General features: G+C 38.5%; 1 protein-coding gene across 1 annotated transcript in view; it reads right to left on the bottom strand.

The window, feature by feature from the left end:
- The window catches only part of CREB5 (cAMP responsive element binding protein 5), a 212,816-nt gene extending 193,651 nt beyond the window's left edge, over positions 1-19,165 (bottom strand). Inside the window, exons 1-3 of the mRNA XM_032183330.1 lie at positions 19,099-19,165; positions 15,829-15,922; positions 6,860-6,981 (exon numbers count right to left, since the gene is read on the bottom strand). Coding sequence (XP_032039221.1) covers positions 6,860-6,981; positions 15,829-15,922; positions 19,099-19,152 — 270 coding nt within the window. The 5' untranslated portion in view covers positions 19,153-19,165. The remainder of the gene's footprint in view (positions 1-6,859; positions 6,982-15,828; positions 15,923-19,098) is intronic.
- Positions 19,166-23,496: the final 4,331 nt, after the last annotated feature.

Genomic DNA, 23,496 nt, shown 5'->3' with positions numbered 1-23,496 from the left:
TTAAAAACACTCGTAGGAAGACCAAGGCAAAATGCACAACAACTATTCAATGTTGTTGTGAAGGAAATGTCAGAATGAAATCAGGCAGACTTCCTTTTTGGGCATAGCCAAAATATACAAAACACAACAAAAACCCAAACATTACAGAAGGATGACTCAACTTCTTTGGGACAGAGACAATATAAAGCAGAAGGAAAGTGGACTGTCCTGACTGAGCTGTGCAAGATGATTCATCAGCTGGAATTTAGAAGAACATGGAAGGATTATGGTTAGGGAGGTTTAGCTCAATCAAAACCGTATGCCCTCCAATATTGCCTTTCTGCATGCTATAGTCACTTACTGATGGAAAAGCATTCAGGTCTTCCCTCAGACTATGAGAATCTATATACATAAATCCATTCAAGCACAGTCCATTGCATCAGAAGAAGGTAAGACAGACCTGCCTGCCAGCAGAAGACAAGATGTACTGAGCAACAAGCCCAAGTTAAAGCCCATTCCTCTGAATATTTTTGCAAGGTCATGTTATGAACTCTTGACAGTTGTTTTTTTTTCTGCACAGTTATGCAGAAGCAGTCCCTTTTGTAGCAGTTCAACATAACAAAGTGCCTGGAATAAGTGCCTCAACTGCAGATATATACTCAAAACAAGACTCTCAAAGTCAATGGACCAAAGTACCAACTGCAGAATTCCCATGTAAAAAGTAATGTATCACCACGTGGCTACCAGGAGAGCTCCACAAGTTAAGAAAAGCAGTTAAAATACAGCAGGCCTACCCATCTGGAGAGAGGAGGAGAGCATTCTTCCTGTCTTTAGCAACACTGAACAACAGCTGATAAATCTTTAACACACATGGTTTGTGCGATGCCCTGTGCTGAGGCTGAGGAGATATGGAATCAATCCGAGGCTCTGCCACAGACTTCCTGTGTAATTTTTAGCAAGTCACTTGAGTCCATATCCTTTATGGTAGCTCAGTGATTCACTCCTGCTTTATTTCAGTGAGAGCAAGACACCAAAATGCCTTTGAAGATCTCTATCAATCTTTTGGGGCCACACTGCTAAAGATATTTAGGATCCAAAAGACACAGAAAACTGCTTGCTTGGCAGAACTGTGAAGGGGAAATATCTCCATGGAAATATCACTCCATGTCTGCAATTTCTTCAGGAGCTTGGTGTCCCACTACAAAGGAGCTCTGGAAAACAACATTCTTTGAAATCTCTTCTTCCTTAGAAAATAAGAGAAAGAATTCCCATTCTCCACAGAAATGTTGCAAAAGTTAATAATTAAGAAAAAAAGGGATTTTATAATCCAACAGTGAGCCCATAAAGCAGATCAGTAAGTCTATTTAATTTGACAAAATTAGAACATTTGAAAACTCAATACAATTGTGTCACCCAGAAGAAATGATATGAAGATGCTCACATCTGCAAAAAAACATATGTTATATGTAAAGTATGGGAACTATTATATTTCCATCTTTCAATATGGGGTAATATTTTGGACTTTGAACTTAAGAATTAAGAATGAATGAATTGCTGGCTGGTCAAGGGGAGTGACTGCCTCACTCTACTCTGCGCTGGTGTGGCCTCACCTTGAGTACTATGTGCAGTTTTGGGCACCCCAGTATAAGAAAAACATAAAGCTGTTAAAGAGTGTCCAAAGGAGAGCAACAAAAATGGTAAAGGACTATAAAGCACTATATGGAAGATGTATGAGTATTGGCTAAGGTCACTTGGATTTTTCAGCCTGGAGAAGAGCAGGCTGAGCGGAGGCCTCATCACAGTCTACAACTTCCTCATGAGGGGAACAGAGGGGCAGGCGCTGAACTCTACTCTCCGCGGACAGCAACAGGACCCAAGGGAATAGCATGGAGCTGGGATAGGGCAGGTTCAGACTGGATGTTAGGGAAAGGTTCTTCACCAAGAGGGTGGTCAGGCACTGGGACAGGCTCCCTAGGGCAGTGGTCATGGCACCAAGCCTGCTGGAGTTCAAGACGCGTTTGGACAATGCTCTCAGATACACAGTTTGATTTTTTGGGTGGTACTTTGAGGTCCCAGAGTTGGACCTGATTGGACTTGGTTCCTTCCAACTTGGCTATTCTATGTTACTAAGTTTGAGCTATCACCTTGACCACAGCTTAAGTGATTGATAAAGTAACAGGTTGAAGCTATTAAAACAAGTGCAGCCACGGTACCCTGTCATTTAGCTACTGTATTAACATAAATCAATTCTACACATATTTTTCTTCTGCTACAACATACCCACCACATAATCTCAGGAACAAAATAAGAAGTCAGAGGGAACTTTGACTTGAAAAAAAGAGTATAAACATTCTTACATGTTTAGATAAATGCATGCATGTGCATTAATGATTGCATAATTAAAAATAATTGAAATAAAAGGTATTTAAACCTAGGCCTTTGCCATTTTCTGCTGTACAAAATATCAGTCAATGAGAATCAAAAGTACTCTGGGAGCAGACTTATGAGTTTGTTGGTTTGTATCACTTCATGAGTGAAATACAGCTGTTTCTCAACACTTGCCTCTGAATTGTGTAGTACCAGAACAATATTCTTCTGTTTCATCTCAAACAGCCCACTGGGGTTTCAGTGTATTTATAAGGGAAGAATGGAGCTAACAGGGTTGCTGTAGAGGAAGGGCACACACTCAAATGTTATACCATTTTACATTGGCACACTGCAGCATTGACACCACCTCCCACAAGATCATGCTTCGAAGGAAATCAATCTGCAGATCTCCTATCCTGCATTACTATAAAAATAGACAAAAAATAAAATAAAACATATTCTTGAAACATGACTCCGTGCTGCACATTAATCGTGTGAACCTATGCAACCATCATATTTGTCTTTTTTTCTTCAGTGGACTACTTCACTTTGCTGATGCTTTTCTAGCAGTAAGGTGCCTACAGTGAGACAGTCTATTAGAACTGGAACATTAAGCCATGTTGAAGACTTGCTGGCTACAAGCTTCCTGGACTGACAGTGAACTACCTACAATATAAGCAAGCTCTAGTTGTTAATAGTTGTTTCCCAGCCTCATTTGCATAGTTTACTTATTATCTTGCAACATTGAGTGCTGATTAGAAGATTTCAAAATGGCAGGATAAGTCTGAGGAAATGATGTATCCAAATTCTAACATGAGCAGAATGTGATTTTTAAAATGCCTTCATATTGAAAATATTCAACTCACTGCTTCTAAATGTTACTGTATGTACTATTCTATTCTACATGGTATGCTGAGTGCATTTACATTCTTGTTTCATGCAGGGAGGTCAGAAGAAACATTTTAATGAATCAGGTCCAATTAGTTCACAAATGAATCCTGACTCTTCCCATCCTTGACAATACTCCATCAGACCCAACCTTAATGCTAAAAACAAGATGTGACAGGAGGGCCTATCCAGTAGCAGCAAAGGTCATGTGTTTGCAAGTAAAATGCATCGCAAGTGCTTTGGGTACTTAATGCTCAGAGCAGTGCAAACTTAAAACCTACAGCTAGCAGGTTAAGGTGCTAGCATTTCCTGCCTTGCTGACTTGGGTTGCAAATTTTGTCTGAGGCAGAGCTGTCAACTTGAGAGCTCTTGAGAGGTTTAATATTTACACTTCTGAATGTGGAAGGATAGTATAGGTATGCTTTTATCTGTATTAATTTTGGTGGTGAATTTGAGATTATGCTTGTGTCAGGAAGAGTGCCATCAAGAGGATGCAAAAAGCCTCTTTCATATGATTACCGATATGCTTATTTCTGATCTACAGCATCCTTTGCCTTCAGGGAGTGGGCCTTTCTTCAGAAGAGACTTCTTGCTAATATTTGCTGGTATAGACAATCTCATTTCCATTTATAACTTTCCTTTTCTCATTTCAGTTCAAGGCCTGGAGATCCTCATCATTACTATTACTTGAGTCTATTCAGTCCCCAGGAAAAAGGCTAACCCAAATATAATTTAAGAGATGGTCTTTGATGGATGAACTTATAATCTTCACAGATAAGATATATCAAGTATGGGAAGCAGAAAGAGACATTACTCCCACTTTACACATGAGCAACCATGACAGAATGATAATGATTTGTTCCAGGTTAAACAGCTAGGATAATAATGTAAGTGCTTTCCCCTCAATACTACCTTTCCAAAAAGGGTACATACAGTGTTCCTAGAAATATGCACGCAGCAAGTCACACCTAATTTGAAATGTTACCAGTCTGCATAACCAGCTTAATCACAACAAATTCTCATGGATCACCTGTGGGTTCCCACTTCCCAGGAGGGAAAGAAAAAGAAGAGGGAAAGATGAGGGAAATAAAAGCTAATTGGATTGTATTCTTTCAGTTTTCAAGTGATGACTCTCAAAGAGGGGGGAAAAAATGTTTTTCTATTATAAGATTTCAATGTCAAGCTGTGTGCTAAGCCACAGTGATATACTAAAATAAACAAAGCTTTCTTTCAGAGTCCAAAGAAATTAACCTGACCAAAAATATTTTTGGAAGAATTTTCTGAGACATGAGTAAGACTTTCATGCTGCTAATATTGGTCTCTCAGTGCTGGTAGATCTGTTACAAGAACGCTACTTTGCACTTATTCCAGGTACAGGCTGTTAGAAGTATTTTGTTAGCAGTAGTTACAGAGGAGTCCCATTCTGTTGTGGCCTTTGTTTCTTGCATTTGTGTAAAGCCCTTCTGGGGCCTGTTTCAGATTCCTATCTTTTAGTCAGTAATATACGAATGAACAGACAGCAGAATAGTTGGAAACACAGAAAAACATTACAGGTTAACAAGACAGTATGACTTTAGCTTTGTATATATATAATTTCTCCCTCTTCCCATCATGCTCCCTGGAGATCACTAATGGCAGTTGCAGGGGTTAGTAGAAGGAGGGCAGAATAAGACATCCAGAGGCCACTCAACACCTGGTATTATCAGGTAACTTGATACCCTTGACTAGACTTCAATCAGATTGCGCAGCTACCCTCTAGTGAACTGAAATGGACTCTGCAACTTCAAACCTTGCAATTTATGGCTAGTTGCACAGAAGTCCACATCTGTAAATTTCTGCTCATCTCCTACTCCTAAAAACAAAGCAGCAAGAACCACTTAGGAATCCTCTTTGTAAATTATCAGTACTGAAGACATAGGAAAACAGAAAAATGTTCTCCTTAATTTTGGCCAATTATCCCCCTGGCAGCACACAAGAAGCAAAAGTATTGACAAATTAAATCTAAAATTAGATATATTTATCTCATTACATCAGTGTTTCCCAACATTCATCTTGCATGTAAAGCTGCAAAGGTTGGTCTTGGATATTTTCCCCACCCTTGACCAAAACTTGGACTCTCATATTTGGACTCTCTTTTCCCTTACTTAGAATGCTACGTCACAGTCTCTCTCCTCTTCCGTATCTGTCCCAATCTCCCTCCTTATAAGCCACAAATTATTCCTAGACTCCCTTCTCATCTTTTTTCTTACACGTCGCCTCTCCCTTTCTGCATTTCAGCAATCAGTCTCACCACTTTTTTCCAAAAAGCCCTCTAGTGCCTTCACTTTGTAGACATCAGAGTACCTCCAAGATCCCAAAATGCTGCTATCTCCAGATTTCACCAGCCACAGCAGCCACACTCACACATTTCACTTGTATGAGTTTTTAATTGGACAGCGATCATTAACAAACAAAGCAAAAGACAATGCAGCAGACATAAGAAACAGCACCTACATGGAAAGCACTTGCAATTGGAGGCAGCAGCACTTTGAAAGGCAAAATAATGCTGAGGCAAGCTAAGAAGTGCCCTCTGGCTTTAGCACCATAGCTGCTTTGTGGCCTTCTTTTCTTTCTTTTAGCCTATGGTACTGGTTAATGCTCAAGATAGACAAATAGAGCTTACTGGGAGAACTAACCCAAATAACACAATGTCCAATACTTGGAGAACTCCTATGGTAGGGGACATGTCACACAAGATTTCCCAGGAGTTGCAGAAATGGGAAAGGGGAAAACAAAGGCACAAAAGGGAACACTGTGAAGGGGAGGCATTTTTCAGGTTATTCAGGAATGGCAAGGAGGAAGAAGGAAGCAGTATGCTCCTTTAGGAAGCCCCACATGACTTACATGTTTTAGTTCTCAGAAGCAACCAGAACTTTGGATGCTTACTTGAAAAGCTGAAGTTTCACACATTACCTCTCACTGACATCTATAGTGCATTAAGCTATTTCACAATTCTCTGAAAGTTTTAACAGCTCATTAGGATCCCTCAAAACACCGTAACAATCTTTGGCCATGTGATCTTACTTAACCCCATTCAAAGTGGCCTATAGAATTCAACCTAAACATAGAGATACTGAGAGTAATGTAATACTAATTGGAAACGGGATACATTATCTACTAGGAATTGCAAGTTAAAGTTTGTCCCTTCAACACGAATTCTTGGTGACAAATAAAGACACTCTGTTGCAGAGGTAAGAGAAAAACAACTTTTTGAAGTAAATGCCTCCTCATAATCCACATTTCCCTGTACTGTATTTCAGCAAGTTTGCAATCCTCACTTCAAAGGTGATATAATTTTCCCAAGCCTCTCCCTCAAGAGGTGTGTGGTTTTTATTATAGTTTACTTAAAAGCAGAGACTTGGAATCAAACCCTGGCAAACACAGTTACACACTTTTAGAAGTTTAATGCTGTTTTTTTTGTTGGTCTGGGGTTTCTTTTGTCAACTGTTTCAATAGTTTGAAAAGCATGTCACAACTTAGAGTGCCACCTAGTTTCTAACCAAAAGGTTACTACCAGGTAATAGAGCTCAATCTGCTTTCACGGTGTCCTTAAGGGGAAGGAAAGGTTCAGTCTGCTAACACTCACCCTTTTGTTGTTCTCTTCTTCTTGTGCCTTCCTGAACTCGTGCTCTAAGGAGCAATCGATATCATTGAAGAGGCCCACTTCCTCGCAGTTCTTCAGAAAGCGCGTTGGTGTAGGAGTCTGATCTGAGAATATGAAATGAAATGATCACTGATATTTAACATTTAAAAGAAAGAGAAACTGTCTGCCAGAAGAAGAGAGACGCTAGCTAACCTCTTCATGCCATCCCACTCCTACCACATCATCATTAAAAACAAACCACACAGTACTGAAGTTTGACTATGAACTGCAGACAGACAACGCTTGCCAGCAGCATCTGAAAACAGGCAGCAGTCATCGTTCAACCAGAAAGAAAACAGGCCAGATTTTCACAGAGCATGTAACACAAGTATATATCCTTAACATGTGCAAATGGTCATTTAACCACGCATAAACCTCCAGAAATAGGCACATGCAAAACAACGCACAGTCTGCATGGCAATGCATGTTTCCACTGCAGCATACAGGTAAATGTGGCAGATGTGCAGTAGTTAATGCCTTCAGTGCTTGAAACCACCTCCAACATGCACATACTCTGCAACATGTGGGGAGTTAGCCATGGTATGATGAAGGTCTGAGTCTAATATGATTTTTGAAGGAATGTAAAGCTAAACCTTGACCACAAAGAAGCATTCAGGTATTCTTTTTACCTAAAAGTGTTGATAATACATATAAACTGTGAGATCTGGAGTAAAACAATTTTTAATGCATGCCTTCATCTTGAGGAATTTTTTGCCCTCTCAAAAATTTTAGGGAAGGATAAGATTCTATTTAACGTCACAGGTTGGAGGGAGTCAAGGTACAAGGTTTTTGGCCTTCTTTTCAAAAACCTGCAAGACAGATGAGCATAACTGCCCTGTGGACTGTTGCTCCAGTGATGCCCTCAGCTAGTCTTTCTCCAGGAAATGAGAAATCAAGCCTAAACTTGGGAGCCAGCAACTCTTCAAAGACCAGCTCTGAGGCAACTCTAATTCTGAGGCAAGATCTTCACTACTCCACATCAGCTTCCTCATCTCCCCCAAAACTACAGTACAGAACCATGTTAACAAACTTATACTAACAAAACCTCCTCCTGCATGTTAGTTTCTTATTGTAGCTCAATATTTTTTGTAATACCTAATTTCATGGAAAAATTGGACTGTCTTCAAAACTCATCTTCTGCACAGTCATTGACAACTATCCTATTGTTTGAAATTAATTCTTTAAAGAATTAAAACTCTAACTAATCCCAGTTGCCCATACTTGGCCAATTCTGACCTCAGAAGAGAGCTTCACACCTCAGTGAGTTCTGGAAGGAAAAAAAGAGTAGTTTTTTGCACCTAATCTTGGTCAATTTCCAGTACAGGGAGACACAATGAGCATTACATGATCAGGATAGAAAAACAAAGCAAACAATAAACAAAAGGTAGCACAAAAAGAATGTACACAAGAGAAAATGCAGTTTCCACTTGGAAACTGAGTGGGAGGGATCAGTCTCCTCCCTTGCGAAATCAAAGTGAAGCTGACTTCTACCTGTAGAAGGCATGATACTAAAGGTTTGACCTTCTTAAGTAATCTAAGGGATAATACACTGGTTTGAATTTATGTTCCATCAGAAATATATTGATGTAACATTGAAAGCAAGTCCTTAATGTTAAAGTTCTGGTTTATTTCTTTTGGCTTGAGCATTATACTTGTGAGCGTAAGGGAAACAAATCTCAAGCATTTGGGAATGCACACATATTTATCTATTAGTTTTCACAGCTGACTACTGTATTACCAGAGTCAGAAATACAAGACTTTCCAAGACTCTCGCAAAAACTCAGCATAAGGAACCAAGTCAACGAAGTGCTGACGTTGATGGGGACCGAGGGCACTCAGCACTTCACAGGTCCATACCCTAAACAAGGGCTGCCAAACTGATCTCTGGGGTAACCTCACTGAACTCAGTAGATTCTCACCAGAGTTGTCTTTGGACCATGGACTGGAATTTGCACTGGAAATTCAGTGCACTAAAAAGCAGGAGCAAAGGATTTTATATCCAAAAAGGATTAAATACTACTATAGCAAACACCACAATGGCTTTGTAGAAAAACAGAAAGTTAATCATTGCCAAGTATGTCATAAAGGGTATGTTGGTATTTGAATGTGAGGCAAATACACAAAACATCTTTTTTTTAGAAGTGGTATATCCATATCAAATGAGAAAGTTATCATTTTCTTGACCAAGATGAGAAACTAGGGTTTCATAATAAGCAAGCAGATAGCACCACTTTAACCAAAACCAAAAGTCCTAAATTTTCTTCAGGGGGACATGGGGGGAGGTAGGGAACAGGGTGGACAAGAATACACTAACATAGAAGAAGTCTTGTTATTTGTGTTATTTCTCATTAAGGCACACAGCCCATCAAGAAATCAGGCATTACGACAACAGAATACATCAGGTCAGAGGCAACTTGATGGGTAACAAAGCAATTATAAGATAGGTGTAACTGAAGTCAGTATGATTGCTCCTTATCTGCTCAGAATCTACTCCATGAATGTAAGACAGAAAAAAATCTCAGTGAAATAAATCCACTTTAACAGTGAAAACAAACAATCCAGAGGAAGTGTACAAAGGTTTCATACTGCTTTTTCTATGTGTACCAAAAGTGTATCTTCTGTGCCATAAGCAGACTGAAATAATGAAATGCATTGTGTTACCTACATTGAAACACACCGAGCTGTGGTCAGTCTTTCCAATTAACTGCTTTATTATCTAAAAGTATCAAAGCTGGTAGATTAATGACACTATTTACATTACCTACATATCGACACAGTGATCATAAATGACTACATCAATCTCCCCATACAGTTGGTGTAGTTTCTATGATCCAAGAATCTAACCAGCAAGAATTCAGAGCAAGGTTTTATTACAACAGAGTCCTCCCTTCCCTCCTCTCCTCCCAGTCAAGGCAGAGAGGCAGAGAGGAAAAAAAAAAAAAAAAAAAAAACACCAACCAAATGCCCTGAACTCCATCCACAAACCTTCTGGAAGCCAGCTCAGCCAGATGTAAACCAAGAGCTCTTTCTGCCTTGCAATACTTCATCCTTCAACATTCATAGAAACCAGAAGTCCATGAAACCTCTGTGTTTATATGAGAGCAGAACTGATAAAGATCCCAACTTTAAAATGTTGAGACTTTATACATAGTATAGTAATTACACTGCATCCACTGATTCCAGGACTTCAGGGTTACCAAACCCAGTGGACTTTGCTCCTGAGGTAACTATTTTGCCCCTAGAAAACAAGTTCTCCCTCAGAAGGAGGGAAATTTTTTAGAAGAGATTACTTTCAACATCACAGTAATTTTTTAACCTAAATTAGGCAAGCTCTTATGTTTTAATTGGGAACAGTATCACAAAGGAGACCCTAGCATAAGTTACACATTCAGGTCTCCTAGAATTAACAAAATATTCCTAATTCTCAGCACTTAAAAATGCATTAATAGTTCCAACAGCTTGTGCCTGACCTCACTGTTCCCTGTTTGGTACAAACAAACCTTTTGTTGCTATCACTAGCGCCCACAACTATTGCAGGCTCACTGAGAACAGGGCTCTGGTTTGTTGTACTTCAGCAAGTGGATGTGCCAGACCCATCTGGACCAAAACTCAGACAGAGCTAGCACCACTCTCAGCATTCCTGCTGAGGACATGAGTTACTGCAGGAAACTGTCCTGCATGCACACTGTTAAGCATGCAGCCCAGGACTTCAATGACCTAAGCTGCATTTTGAACTGGGCAGTTCGGGATTTGGCTCAGTTTGGGTTAACTGTAGGTATCTGGCTGTTTGTTATGTTTACCAGCCATCCCAATCCAATCCTATTGTTCAACAAATAAAGATCTTTCCATCTCAAGCTGCCACCAGCACTAGTTTCCTGTGTTTTCAGGGAACTCGCTCCAGCTAACCTGTTCCATCTGACAATTACTTAAGAAGTTATTTCTATCTGACCTTTACCATTAGGTTGAAGACAGAACCCACCAAGTTTCAGACTGGGCAATAAATATTTTGTTCAGCCTGTTACTTAGATGAATAATCTGACTCTCTAATTACATAGTCATAGCCAGAAAGGCTGCAAGAAACATTAAGTTCAAATAAACCTCAAAAATGTAAATGGACAACATAAAAGCCCCAGAGCAAGATCAGAAGGTATAATCTTGTGCAGATCCCAACTCAACCTATTGTGTATTAAAGGAGGAAAGTCAGCAATCAGATTTTGAGTGGAACCTGATACACGGAATATATTTTGGCTGGTGACTATTTTGAAAATCTGCCCTCAGCGTCTGAAGTGAGGCATCTTGCTTCTCCAGGCATATTGAAAATATGCTGTAAGGCTATGGGAAATCTGAAGTCCTCAATAAAGAAAAAGAGAAACAGCCTCTGAAAGGACACTAAGTCTCAATATACTGCTTTCAAACCAACAGCCTTACTAAGTACAATACCATCAAATGCAACATTAGCTTGCTGTATAGAGATTTTATATGAATCATCCTGAATCTATTTTGTAAAACTACCTCAGATCCCTAAACTTCATCCGTCAAAGCATGAATGAAAACTTTAAAAGATGATACCAGTTAAGAAAAAAAATAGAACAACAACAACAAAAAAAACCTTCCATATTCTTAGAGTTTGTATTGACCATTAAACTACTGCAAACATTATTCATCCTTAATAAAAGCTATCTAACAGCACAGTTCCAAAGTGTAACTTGATTCTTCATCTTTAAAATGTTTAGTCTGATGTGCAGTAATAACAGCCGTTTGGCTTGTTCAGCTGTGGGCTCTGTTGAAGTTATATACTTACCCATGTTATACTTTCAGGCAATGATAACAAAGTCAGAATAACAGGACTAGGACTGAAATTTGAAGGGCTGCCCATCAAACAGCCACAAGAGAAGAGGAATGTCCTGAGAAAGTCAAGAAAGTTTCTTCGTTGATTCAGCAGGATACCACCCAAGTGTATCAAGAAGTTCAAGGTCATGAGACCTCAGGTAGGTGACAGAGGAGTAAAGAAGAAAGAAGTGCACCTAGTGGAACTGCTCTCACAAAGGGGCTCACAACTGTGTGCTCCCAAGAACTTTACTTCCAGAAGACTCACTGCCTAATGTACTGATTGGGCTTTCTGTGAGGGTATACGTACCGGGTGCAACACATCTTCAATCTCTTTTGGTTGCTTGGAAATTGTTTGCTCAAATTTTAGAAGAAAAGAGTGCAACTGAAACTTCATTATTTGGTAAAGAGAAAGATACAGAAGGGAAAAAGAAATCAAAAACTATTATATCCAATCATTTTGAAATCTACAAAATTTTTTTCTAGATAAACCTCCCTGTATAAGTCACAACAAGACAGAAAATGAGTCAACCAAGGATGACATGTCACCTCACTGACACAGGTGGTACCTGGATAAGTAATGCGTTTGCACTTTTGCAGATACTCTTTTACATCTAAAGATTTTCTGTCTCTACAGTGCATTTTGCTACAAAATAAATAAATAAAATAAAATAAAATAAAATAAAATAAAATAAAATAAAATAAAATAAAATAAAATAAAATAAAATAAAATAGAGGATAGGATTTTGGTAAGTAGAATGAGGAAGAAACAAGGGTTCCATACGAATAATCCTAGTGTCCTTTTCCTCTGCTCTCAGCAGTTTTGGAAGGGCACTTCTTTTTCCCCTCTCAAAGATGGTAAGGTTTCACTTCTTCCCTTCTAAATCTAATATATAAGGAATCTCGGTGTCCCTCCCTTCCAAAGTTCAGTTCCATACAGCTTTTTAGTACTTACCTGGAGGGAACAATCTGTCCCACAGACTTTAATATTTCAGTGTTGTGAAAACAACAACAAAAAGCTTTGACGTGCTTAACAAACTACTGAGTTTCAAAGCAATGTAATGTTCAGTTAGAACATTACAACAGCAGAAATGACATTTATTTCAGTCAACATAACTATAAAGTTTCCTACAAGGATGACTAAGTCACAGAAGTTTCACAAGATACTCTGTGTTAACTTGAATGGCTCTCCTTTGGCTAAGAAAGGCTGAAATGGAAATTGTCAATGACTCTCTCCCCATACTCACAGGGAGGCTTTAAAACAAAAACAAAATACACACATGAAAAGGAACAAATAATATTACTAACCTTTTTCTCTCTTTTTAAATGAACATCATTTTATTCAACAAAGCAAACACTTATGTTTTAATGAAATGACCCTTGTGGACTTTCATCAGAGAACATAAACCTGTATAGTGAACCTACCTGAAGTTTCTGAATTAGTTCAAGATTTGCCAGATACAATAGAACTTGTTCTTCAGTCAGCATCAGAGAATTGAAGTAAATATAGTGGAGCTAGTTGATAACAATGAAAGCTCTTGGCCAGACATACCATATTAATCAGCATAACACCAATAATTTCAGTTGGGTCATGGAACCTTGTTTATTAAATATTGACCCTGGCTACATAACAACATATACCTTTATATATAGCACATAATTTTACCTCCCACAGGCAAATTGATATTTCAGATCTCATCACAGATTTCACATGAAAAACATATTTCTACTTCCTAAATAATATTTTGGTCAGTTTCTAAGATATTATATTGGTACAAGACCCAAACCCCATTAATTTTAGTGTCTACCTCCAATAATCATTCATGTAAGATGTGCTTAACGCATACTAAATATTACTGATGTTATATTGACCCCAGACTGGGGCTTAGTTATGTCTTAAAACACAGACGATAATACTAATGGCTACCTGAAAACATACGACCCATTATTTTGCACACACTAGTTACAAGTTTTTCACTTTCTTTTTGGAATAATGAATGGATTCAAACACAAAATGACACATTAAAAGATAGAACACAACATACTGGAAAAAAACGGACAGACTGACTTCTTGACAGCTTAAAAAAAAATAAGAAAAACAACACCACTCAGTAACATTGCACCTGGCTTATTATAGGGCAATTGCTGCTGCAATTCTTTGAAACTACTGATGACAGAAATAATTAAAAAAAAAATCAAATGAGCAAAAATGAAAGAAAAAAAAAAAAAGGAAGACATGAAGACAAATGTCTAAGAAAAAACTCTGTCTCTTTTTCCCATATATCATTAATTTTTCATTACAAAATCTAAGAATAAAGCATCTTAAACTTTAAGGTATTTAGATTTCCCCAGGGTTTAGTTGGGTAATGAAACAACCATTTGTCTCCCTTCAGTGAGGGGAAGATCTATGATGCTGCAAAATGACAAACACATCCACCAAATGAACATAAAAACAAAAAAACATACACTACAGCATCAGGTTGCCAGGCCATTTTGCTCAGACATGCTTGCCACAGTCTTTGAGAACACGTACAGCTTTTCACTCTCATTATTACAGAGGATATTCATACACAAAGTGCAAATAATACATCCATCAGAAACAATGTGTAACCCTATTAACACAAAAATCTGCACTTCTACACACTTAGCTGGCTATCTGCAGATCTAGGGGCCCTGCTACCAGCAGCAGTGGTGGAAGCCAGTCCATTTTGCTGCAAAAAGTAATCAATCAGAAGGAATAGGACAGCTGTATCATAGAAGTTACCAAACATAAACGGAGCTAATCTACTCATGGGACCCTTGATGACCAAATATACTCCTTAGAAACCACCCTAGAGCCAAACTCTTGCCAAACAGAAAGTTCTAACAAAATTGAGCACTTTTGCAGGGTTCACATTACAGATGTCTTCAAGCAGTTTCACTGCCAGAGGTAACTGCCAAGTGCAAGAGCAGCACTTTCTCATTTGTGCTTGCAAACACAGGATTCTGTGGGCATAGCCAGCACACACACACTTTATAAGCCCTGCTCAATATACTGCATACTGGTTCTTTCTAATCTTAGTCCACTATGGCACCTGCGAAACTAAGAGGAAAAGAAATTCAATTTGGGGTGAGGTCTACCTGATTTCTTACTGGTAACTAAAGTCCCAAATACAAAGACCAACAAAACAAAAGCCAAATCAAGTATCTGCAAGCAATTGCTACTGAACCGTGTTTTTCATAAAAAATGGAAGTGGTCAATACATAAGAGTTAGCCTGTTGGAGAACCTCTTAACTGTGATATGTGGGCATCTAAAACAGCCAGAGGTGGAAGAATTTCTGCTTATAGTAGAGGAGAGAAATGGTAAAATTAGGGTTAGTTTGACTTTACCCGGCAGTTGCTGAATGCCAGCAAGCCACCAATGTGTTGTTACTCCAACAAGAGTATGAGAAAACCACATAAACTAAAGGCCGCAATTGCACATAAGGATAGTTCTGTATCCAATAACTTTGTGTGATTTGGGAGTGGGGTGGGGGGTGGGGGGTGGGGAGTGTGGAGATAAATGGTTAATTCTAGGGAGAAAGCGTACTGGATATTACCCACTGGTAAAGGTTTACCTTTCTTCAACTGGAGGATTTACAGCTATTTACAGTGGCCAGGCCTTTATGAAGGTGGCTCACATAAAGGTGGCCTGTTACAGCTGCTGAAGTGAGCCTGTCATACTTAAAATAGTGAGTCTTACAAGAATGGTACAAAGGCACTTCATTAACACGCTCACTGCTGGGCTCCCAGGTGACATGCGCTTAAGTGCCTGTATTTCACTTGCATGTTGACAAGGGAGTCAGTGATAGAGCTGCCAGCATGGCTGAGGTTCAACAATTTCCTTCCCTCTTATGCCAAACCTGTGGGAAGGCATAAGAATGGCAGCTGTCTTTTTGTCCAAAGATACACATTCTAGCTTATTCTACCTCTACTTGTTATTGAACTGGAGCTGGATTTTTTTAAACCAATCTTGGAGGTATTTTGCCAGTAGCTTTCCAGTAGGAGTCATGCTTTCAACATCATCTGAATAGTTATCTTGACTCTTGAATTTGTGTCTTCTTACCTGATAACATATTATCTGTTTTTATTGAAGGAAACTTCAAAGTCATTTCATGTTTGTGCCTGTGAATCATCAGATGATCCTCTGTTGGAAAACGCTGTCAGGCAAACACAGAGAGAGAGAGAAAGGAAAAAAAAAAAAAAAAGAGAGAGAGAAAAAAAAAATTAATTCTCTAATAAACTTTTGGCATTAGACAGAATTTCAAAAATGAGAGAGAGAAAGAAATGTATCCTGCCAGAAATGTGTTCAAATGGCACAGGAACAGCAAGTGAATATGAGTAACTAATATCTGTACTCAGAAATATATTTGCTGCAGTGCTTTTTGGGGTTACAAACGGAAAGGGGTTATGCATTTGCTTAAAAAAGTTGCAAGACCAAGTTTTAGTTTTTAAGGGTCATGGACACATGCTCTATTACCACCACCTCACAGGTCACCACGTGTCTGAGGAACTGTGATAACTGCTATTGTGTACACTCTTAGCCCACGGCAAATGCAAAGTAATACAGCATATCTTAAATCACTTCACTGTATTTTTCTGCTTTTGAGTATTTCTGCAACCTCTATCTGCTGAACAGCAATAAAAATAATCAGAGAAGCCAGCCTTCCCCTACCCAAAAGTATTCATAAAAAAAAATCATTTTTATTTGCAGAAAACTTGATTAAAACTGCCAGTGCAATGGTGTTCAGTAGCTAACAACTGTTTACGATCCTTTACGATACTAAATTAACTTTCTTCCCTTTGTCAAACGGGGAAGATGGAGTCCTGCTTTGGAAGAAACTAACGGGTGTGCTAAAAGTTTTTGTTTGTTTTTGTTTTTTACAATCTGATAACATAATTTTACAACAAATAGTTTCTTTAAAACAAGACAGAGAAGAGAGATGCTTGAAAAAAATGCTGAAATTCTTGAATACCTGTGCTCTAAGAGCAAAATTGTTTTCTTCACCAGAAGGTGCATATACAGACCTTTATTACAAACTACTGTAGTAGTTTTAACAGGGTTATTTCAGGACTAGCGAACACCAAGAGATGTTTACCATGCCTTTGGGAAAGATAAATAAATATTATTTTACTTTTTTTTTTTTTTTAAGCAACAGGTACAATAGGACAAAACTGTCAAAAACTGGCAATGACAGAGTTAAAGCGACATAAGGCTTTCAACACAGCATATTCTTGGCTAAGTGACTTTGCTTGTGGCTATGGTATAAATAGCTGCAATAGGTTACACCTTCTAAGACTTCTAAGCCCATAGACAAGGCAGCATAAATAATAGGAATGAGTTTTCTGGAAATAAATAAATAAATATGTGTATCCCAAAAAACTTTTCCTCACTGTCAAATCCTGGTTCATTGCTTACTCATCTGGAAGAAATGCAGCACTAGAAATTTAAGTTAAGAACAAACGGAATTTGTGAAAGACCTCGCTCAACGGAATTGTGAGACAGAAAACATGTTTCTTCTCATGGAAATGGATTTTCCTTCATGTAACCCCATACTTTGTCTTCAGGGTGAAATCAGCCAGGCTTAAAGAGGGCCTTGTGTGACTGAGGAGAAGCTGTTCCTTCAGTTCAAGCTTCTGTGTGTTTTATTGTAAATTACTTTCTTCCTCACGCAGAATACCAACATTCTCAGCCTCGAACACACATCTGCACTGGCTGATGGACAAGCAACTCCCCAGGCAGCTGAGGTGGATTCCTGTCAATTCCTCTTTTATAATAAAAAGAGATCATGTTTTGGAATGAGAAATTAAATGCCTTTTATGATGAAGTTACATCTACGCTTATCACCTTCCCAAACTGTAACAACATACAACAAAGTAAAATCTCTGAGCACCTAAGTGAACTTATTTGGATCAGCTTCCCTCCACTGAGTGAGAACACTTAAGTCCACTGACATGAGTGGAAGTTTGTTCTAGAATTTAACAAAAGTTAAACAAACTTTGACTATAAGACTCGGATATTTTCATTTTATACTACCTCTGTGATAGAGTAGTCCAGTGAGGGTTTTAACTCTGCCTGTGGACGTCTGAAGGCACAAGTCCTTGGTCAGAGAGGCAATCAGAAAGATGCACTCCAGCATCTATAGAAAGGCTCCCACTTAGTAAAACAGCAAAGCTGCTCATGGCCTTTTGTTAACAGGATTTTAGAATTCTTCTTTTTCTTATTTTAGTTCCTAACAAAAACGACATCTACGCTCTTGTGATAATCACACAATATTTTTTTCCCCATTGTTCCACCATGGGAACATAAAGATTTGTGAAAATATGAGCCAGTTGAAAATTTTCAACATAGAGGGAAATATCCTCATTAAGAGATGGGGAATCTGAGAAATAGGTAAGCTAGATCACTTAAAACAGATGCATACAGGAAGCCTGTGGCAAAAGCCCTAAAGATGTCCTTGCCCGAAGATTTTACTTGCAAATGCTTGTCACTAAAACAAATTAGGGTGGGAGGTGCCACACACAGAACTTCCCTCGCCACTGGAAGAGATCACAGTGTGTTTTTTTTGCTTTTTTTTTTTTTTTTTAGAAGAAACACATGAGTCCCAATCAAAAATCTCAGCAGGTAAAATACTTGTCACTTCAGGCTTTTAAAACTTCTTTTTTTTTCAATATAAAACACCACGTTACAGGTCAGATCATATCCTCAGAGGCACATGGCAGATTGCCAGTCAAAAGGAATCTCCAACAGGAGCAGAATTTATCTACAGGCTGCATTTTCAATATAGAATATTTTGTAGAGATTTCTCTCAAAGATTTTGTGGTTTTTGTGCGTGTGTGTGTTTTGTGTTTTTTTTTGTTTGTTTGTTTGTTTGCTTTGTTTTGTTTTTAATAGCTAATAAGGTGGCATTTATTTACGTATTAAAAATCATCAGGAGATTTTCTGTACCTAGTGAGAAATGTAAGACATTGCTTTGTACGTACGAGCAGAAAAAAATACAAATGCATCTTGCCTAGTGTGGCCTCTCTTGCTAGCTATTAATGAATTTGCAATACCTGGTTTGAAACATTAGCATTAGGAATGAGGAAGAAGCAGCATGAGAAGCTCTTCTACCAACTCACTGTTGAATGGCTGTTATGTCTGTTTTAAATATTTTGTAGTAATATCTTGTAGGGCAAGGAGGGAATTGGGGGGTGGGAAAAGACTTAAAGAAATAACAAAAAAAAAACAACCCACCCACATTATTATTAGACATGTGTTAATATATCGGGAGGCATTATACAAGCCAGAGCTAGTGCTGAGGACTCAATTAATATCTCCGCTGACTCCACTCACCTGTGAGCAGCCTGGGGCACTGCAGACAAAAGGCCTCTCCTGCTCCAAGTTCATCTTTGATTCCTCATAAATCTACATGTTAAAAGGGGAGGGGGAAAGAAAGGGAACCTATGAATATACACATTCTGAACTTCACACACACATGCAACATGCAGTCTTCATAGTTTTTACTTTTATTTCAAACTCCCAAAACAGACCAGGGCAAAGTTTCATCCTCAAAGTACTAAATTTGCTAATATTCAGCAGGCTCCCTACAGTTTAAGCTCTTATTACTCCTTCCTGAGTACATATTTACTCTGATGGAAGAAAAAACCCCATTAGGCTTTCACAGCAGAAATCCTGCCTCGGAAAAAAAGCATATGTTCAGTGTTGTTATTAGATAAGACCGTGTCTGTTCAGAAATATTTTGAATTAAGGGTTTTTACCTCTTTTTCTTTGGTTCCCGCTGAATCACATTAAAACCAGACGTCTAGGTTATTTCTGAGAAAGAGCCCACTTTTTGAAGTTCTTCAGCCTTATTGTTCAATATTAATAACTTAAATACATTACATACAGGCTCTGTATATGCACCATACAAATGTGCATCAACAGCCTTTAAAAGACTGACTAATTTACTATAATTAATTTACTATAGCTGTGTCTTAAATAAAACAACACTATTTAAAATAACAGAGTCACAGACTAGATCCTAAGGAGCTCAAGAAGAGAAGTTTTACCTAAAACTGCAGCTTCCCCATAGCAGTTACAGCCCTGCAATTTTGCCCTAAAGCCAGGGGAAGAGCCCCTGGGTCTTGAACAAACATAGCAAGAGGAAAGCATTTGCCCTCAGACTGCAGTAATGCAGCTAGCGTTAGGTCAGAGGTTGGACTCGATGATCTTGAGGTCTCTTCCAACCTAGAAATTCTGTGATTCTGTGATTCTGTGTGATTTGGGTCAACATTACAGCAGTGTCCCCGACCAGCATGAGCAAAAATCATTTGTTAGTAACAGCCTAGGACTTAAATAAGTCACTTCTTTCTGAGACTTTTGAGCCTGTTGCTACAATTGGCATTATAATTTGGAAAATAATAGGTGACCCACCTTAAAGCACGATGTATGACAGTACACTTTAAATCCCTTAAAATTCAGTCTGACCACAACCCCACTTAGACAAATACCTGAGAAGTGTTTGTGTGAATCTGTCATGAACAAAAACAAATATCCTGGTGGAGAAGAATTTAATTCTGAAGCTACAAAAATTTGCAGGACAAGTGATGAAATCACTCCATTCTGCTATTTTTTATAAACCTAATCTGAACATCTAATTTTTTTTAAACCACAGTTTATCACTTCCAGTTACCAGGAATGTCTTTCCCACACTTATTTTTGTTGTTAGATACACTTTTTTTTTCCCAAGAGTTGCCACCATCTCCAGTAAGCATTCCCCTCTTAACCTGAACATCAGCCCAGTATTTTCAGTATTTAAGTTTTCCAAAGAAACAAAACTTTTGGGTGATAACTTTTCTTTTTCCTTTTAATTATAACTTATTCTGGTGGATAGCATTAGACAGAGAATAATTTTCCTACTTATGACCAGGCAAAGGAAAGAAAGGCAGCAGAACATCCTTTGCCATCTCCACTGACTCCCAGTGTAGAATCCCCTCCGATTTTTATTTCACCTTTAATCTCCTCAAGGACCCTACCCCTAAAGGTGCTTGCTAGTTAGCACCATCTGATGTTCTTGGTATAGACACCTCTACCAAAACCTGGCTTAGAACGGTGATTCATTGCACCAAATACAGTTAGGAGCCAAGGAAGACCCTAGCTCTAGCTGCACAAGGCAAAAACTGAAATAACTACAATTGTACCTAATTTACCCCCTTAAGATTATTCATATCCTGTTTTGATTTAACTTACATCTATGTTAAACTGAAATAGAACACTCATAATCAGAAATGAAAGAGCATGTTTACATCAAGGCTTATACTAAAATAACTAAAGGTGTTAAATTCCTTCTAATTTCAGTTATTTCAGTTCCAGTCTGTGCATAGACAGGCTCTTCAGAGGTGAAGTAATAAAAATTCTCAGAATTAATGCTATTCTGCTTGAAAGAAACAACCAGTGGAGAGATAACTGACTAAACAAACAAACCCCTACAAAAACAAAAACAAAACCTCCAGCTAGTTTGATTTTTAAATCCACCTCTATTTATGGTATGTGACCCTGGGATGTTGTCTTTCCTAAAGACCTCTTCACAGAATAAAAAGAGAAAGAAAAAGACTTTATCTGAGGTCTCAATTACCCCTGCAACTGAAGCACTGCCAAATGTTTATGTTACCTCTTCCTCCCCTCCTTGGGGGACAGTGACAACTGCATTTTCAATAGCAGAACAATGGATGATACTCAGTTAAAGAAAACAGAGAGCAACAATTCTGGTCCCAAGCGTCCGAGTGAATTTTAAAATGTTGCCATGAATTACTTGGATCTTGTTTCCTACTTGAGTACTAAAAATATAATACTTCTCTCCCCTCCCTAAGCATTGAGATTTAGCCCCAAGGTCCATAGGTACGTGCTTTGATAACGATTTAATAATTATCAGGGTTATGTACGTAAATAGTGTGAAGTAAGCACCAAAGTAACATGCTCAGTGTAGCATCCTGAGCATGAGGATTGACTGCAGGAAAATGTGAACTTGGATTTTATTCTCAGTACTTCAAAAAGGTGTCAGATCCAACATCTAGTCATTTACCACAGACGTACAAGCAGCTGCTGGTTCCCATGAAAATCACCCTTTGTAGATGATTTTCAGAGGTTAAACTTAAAAAAAATGAAAGAAAGTAATAATCCAGAATGGCTACATCATCTGTGCCCTCCAGGATACTGCCTAGCATGACTTGACCCATAAAACAAGTTACCAGATAGTGCAATGCCCTCAAGTCAAACTGCGCAACGTACAGTTTGTGTTTACATGTAACACTATCACTGCGGTTGTGACTGTAGTGGTGTTGATTCTCTTAGGAGAGTAAATGAGTGAAAGCTTTTTGAAAGGGTGTCCGGCTACCCTATGGCAGTAACTCAAGCTTTATGCCTGAATGTTGACCAGAAACAAGCAGCTGAAAATCCAGAGTATGAGCATGAACCTCCTGCATCCCCCCTTCCAACTGAACCCTACAAGAGCTGCAGGTGAATGCAGGCAACATGGGATCTAACCCCTGGTTTGCAACCATAGGATGGGAGTTCACAATGGCAGAGGTGGTTTTTTTTTGTTGTTGTTGTTTGTTTGTTTTTGTTTTTGTTGTGTGTTTTTTGTTGTTGTTGTTGTTGTTGTTATGCACAGCACAACTTGCACAGCATCCTTTTCAAGATGCAGTTGAGCATCTCCCATCCTGCAGTTCAGACTAAAGCCAGGCGTACGCTGCCCCTGGCACCCAGACCTCTTCGCGCACCTTGTTTCTGTTGCAGGGCCACACAACCCAAGTCTCCTTTTTCACCGTGCTCGCAGGTGGTTCAGAATGCACGAAGGAAATAACGCAACCAATGGCAACATTTCTACTTCACCTAATAAAAATAAATCATAGTAACCTTTCCATCTAAATTAAGGTGCTTATTAACCTTTGGGGTCTTAAATATTCAAGTTACACTCACGCACCTTCTATGGTGCTACGTGACTGCCAAAATTAATGCACACAAAGAATATCAGGTAAACCTATGATGACTGAAAAGTTTAAGGATTGCTTGGCCTTGTTTTGTTTTGTTTTGTTTTTTCTCTTTTTGTTTTGTTTTTTACTTCTTTTATCAATAACTCAATTTGGTGCAACTTCATGGCCTCTTCAAAGCAACATACAAGATCTATAAGTGAGCACTTATGTTGATATGTCAGCATTAGTTCTGATATTATTAACAATAGGCATGAATGCATTATGCAGCAGAAGAGGGGGGTTGAATTTTAATAGAGATGTTAACAACATCTGTCAGCATTTATTGCCCTATTGTGACCACGTAAAGAGCCTTATTGGCAGAATATGTAAGTGAGGAAATCTGCTACGCTGTTGTAGCCTGCCACTCTTCTGAAATATCACCCTGCTTAGGAGCAGCTAAGGTATTCCAATTAGAAAAATAAATAAACAGAAATATAAAAGAAACAGAGAAAGATTTATCCAAGTCATGTCACATGGAAGGGAAACAAGTAAGCTCTTCAGCCAGCCAGAATATTCTTCCATTTCTTGATTTCTGCATAAGATGCTACGAAACATTTTTATTAGAATTAATAAAAACGAAGCCTGCAGTGAGGAATACAAGAACATAACAAAGAAATAAAAAGCAAACAAAAGATACAAAACCATGCTTAGAACATAGCAACAAACTACATCCCCTCTCAGCAGCATCCAGGGGAAACACCCCATGCTCCTCAAGGAGATT

The sequence above is a fragment of the Aythya fuligula genome, chromosome 2 (assembly GCF_009819795.1).
Source record: "Aythya fuligula isolate bAytFul2 chromosome 2, bAytFul2.pri, whole genome shotgun sequence".
Taxonomy (NCBI): Eukaryota; Metazoa; Chordata; class Aves; order Anseriformes; family Anatidae; genus Aythya; species Aythya fuligula.
This window is presented reverse-complemented; position numbering and strand designations above follow the sequence as displayed.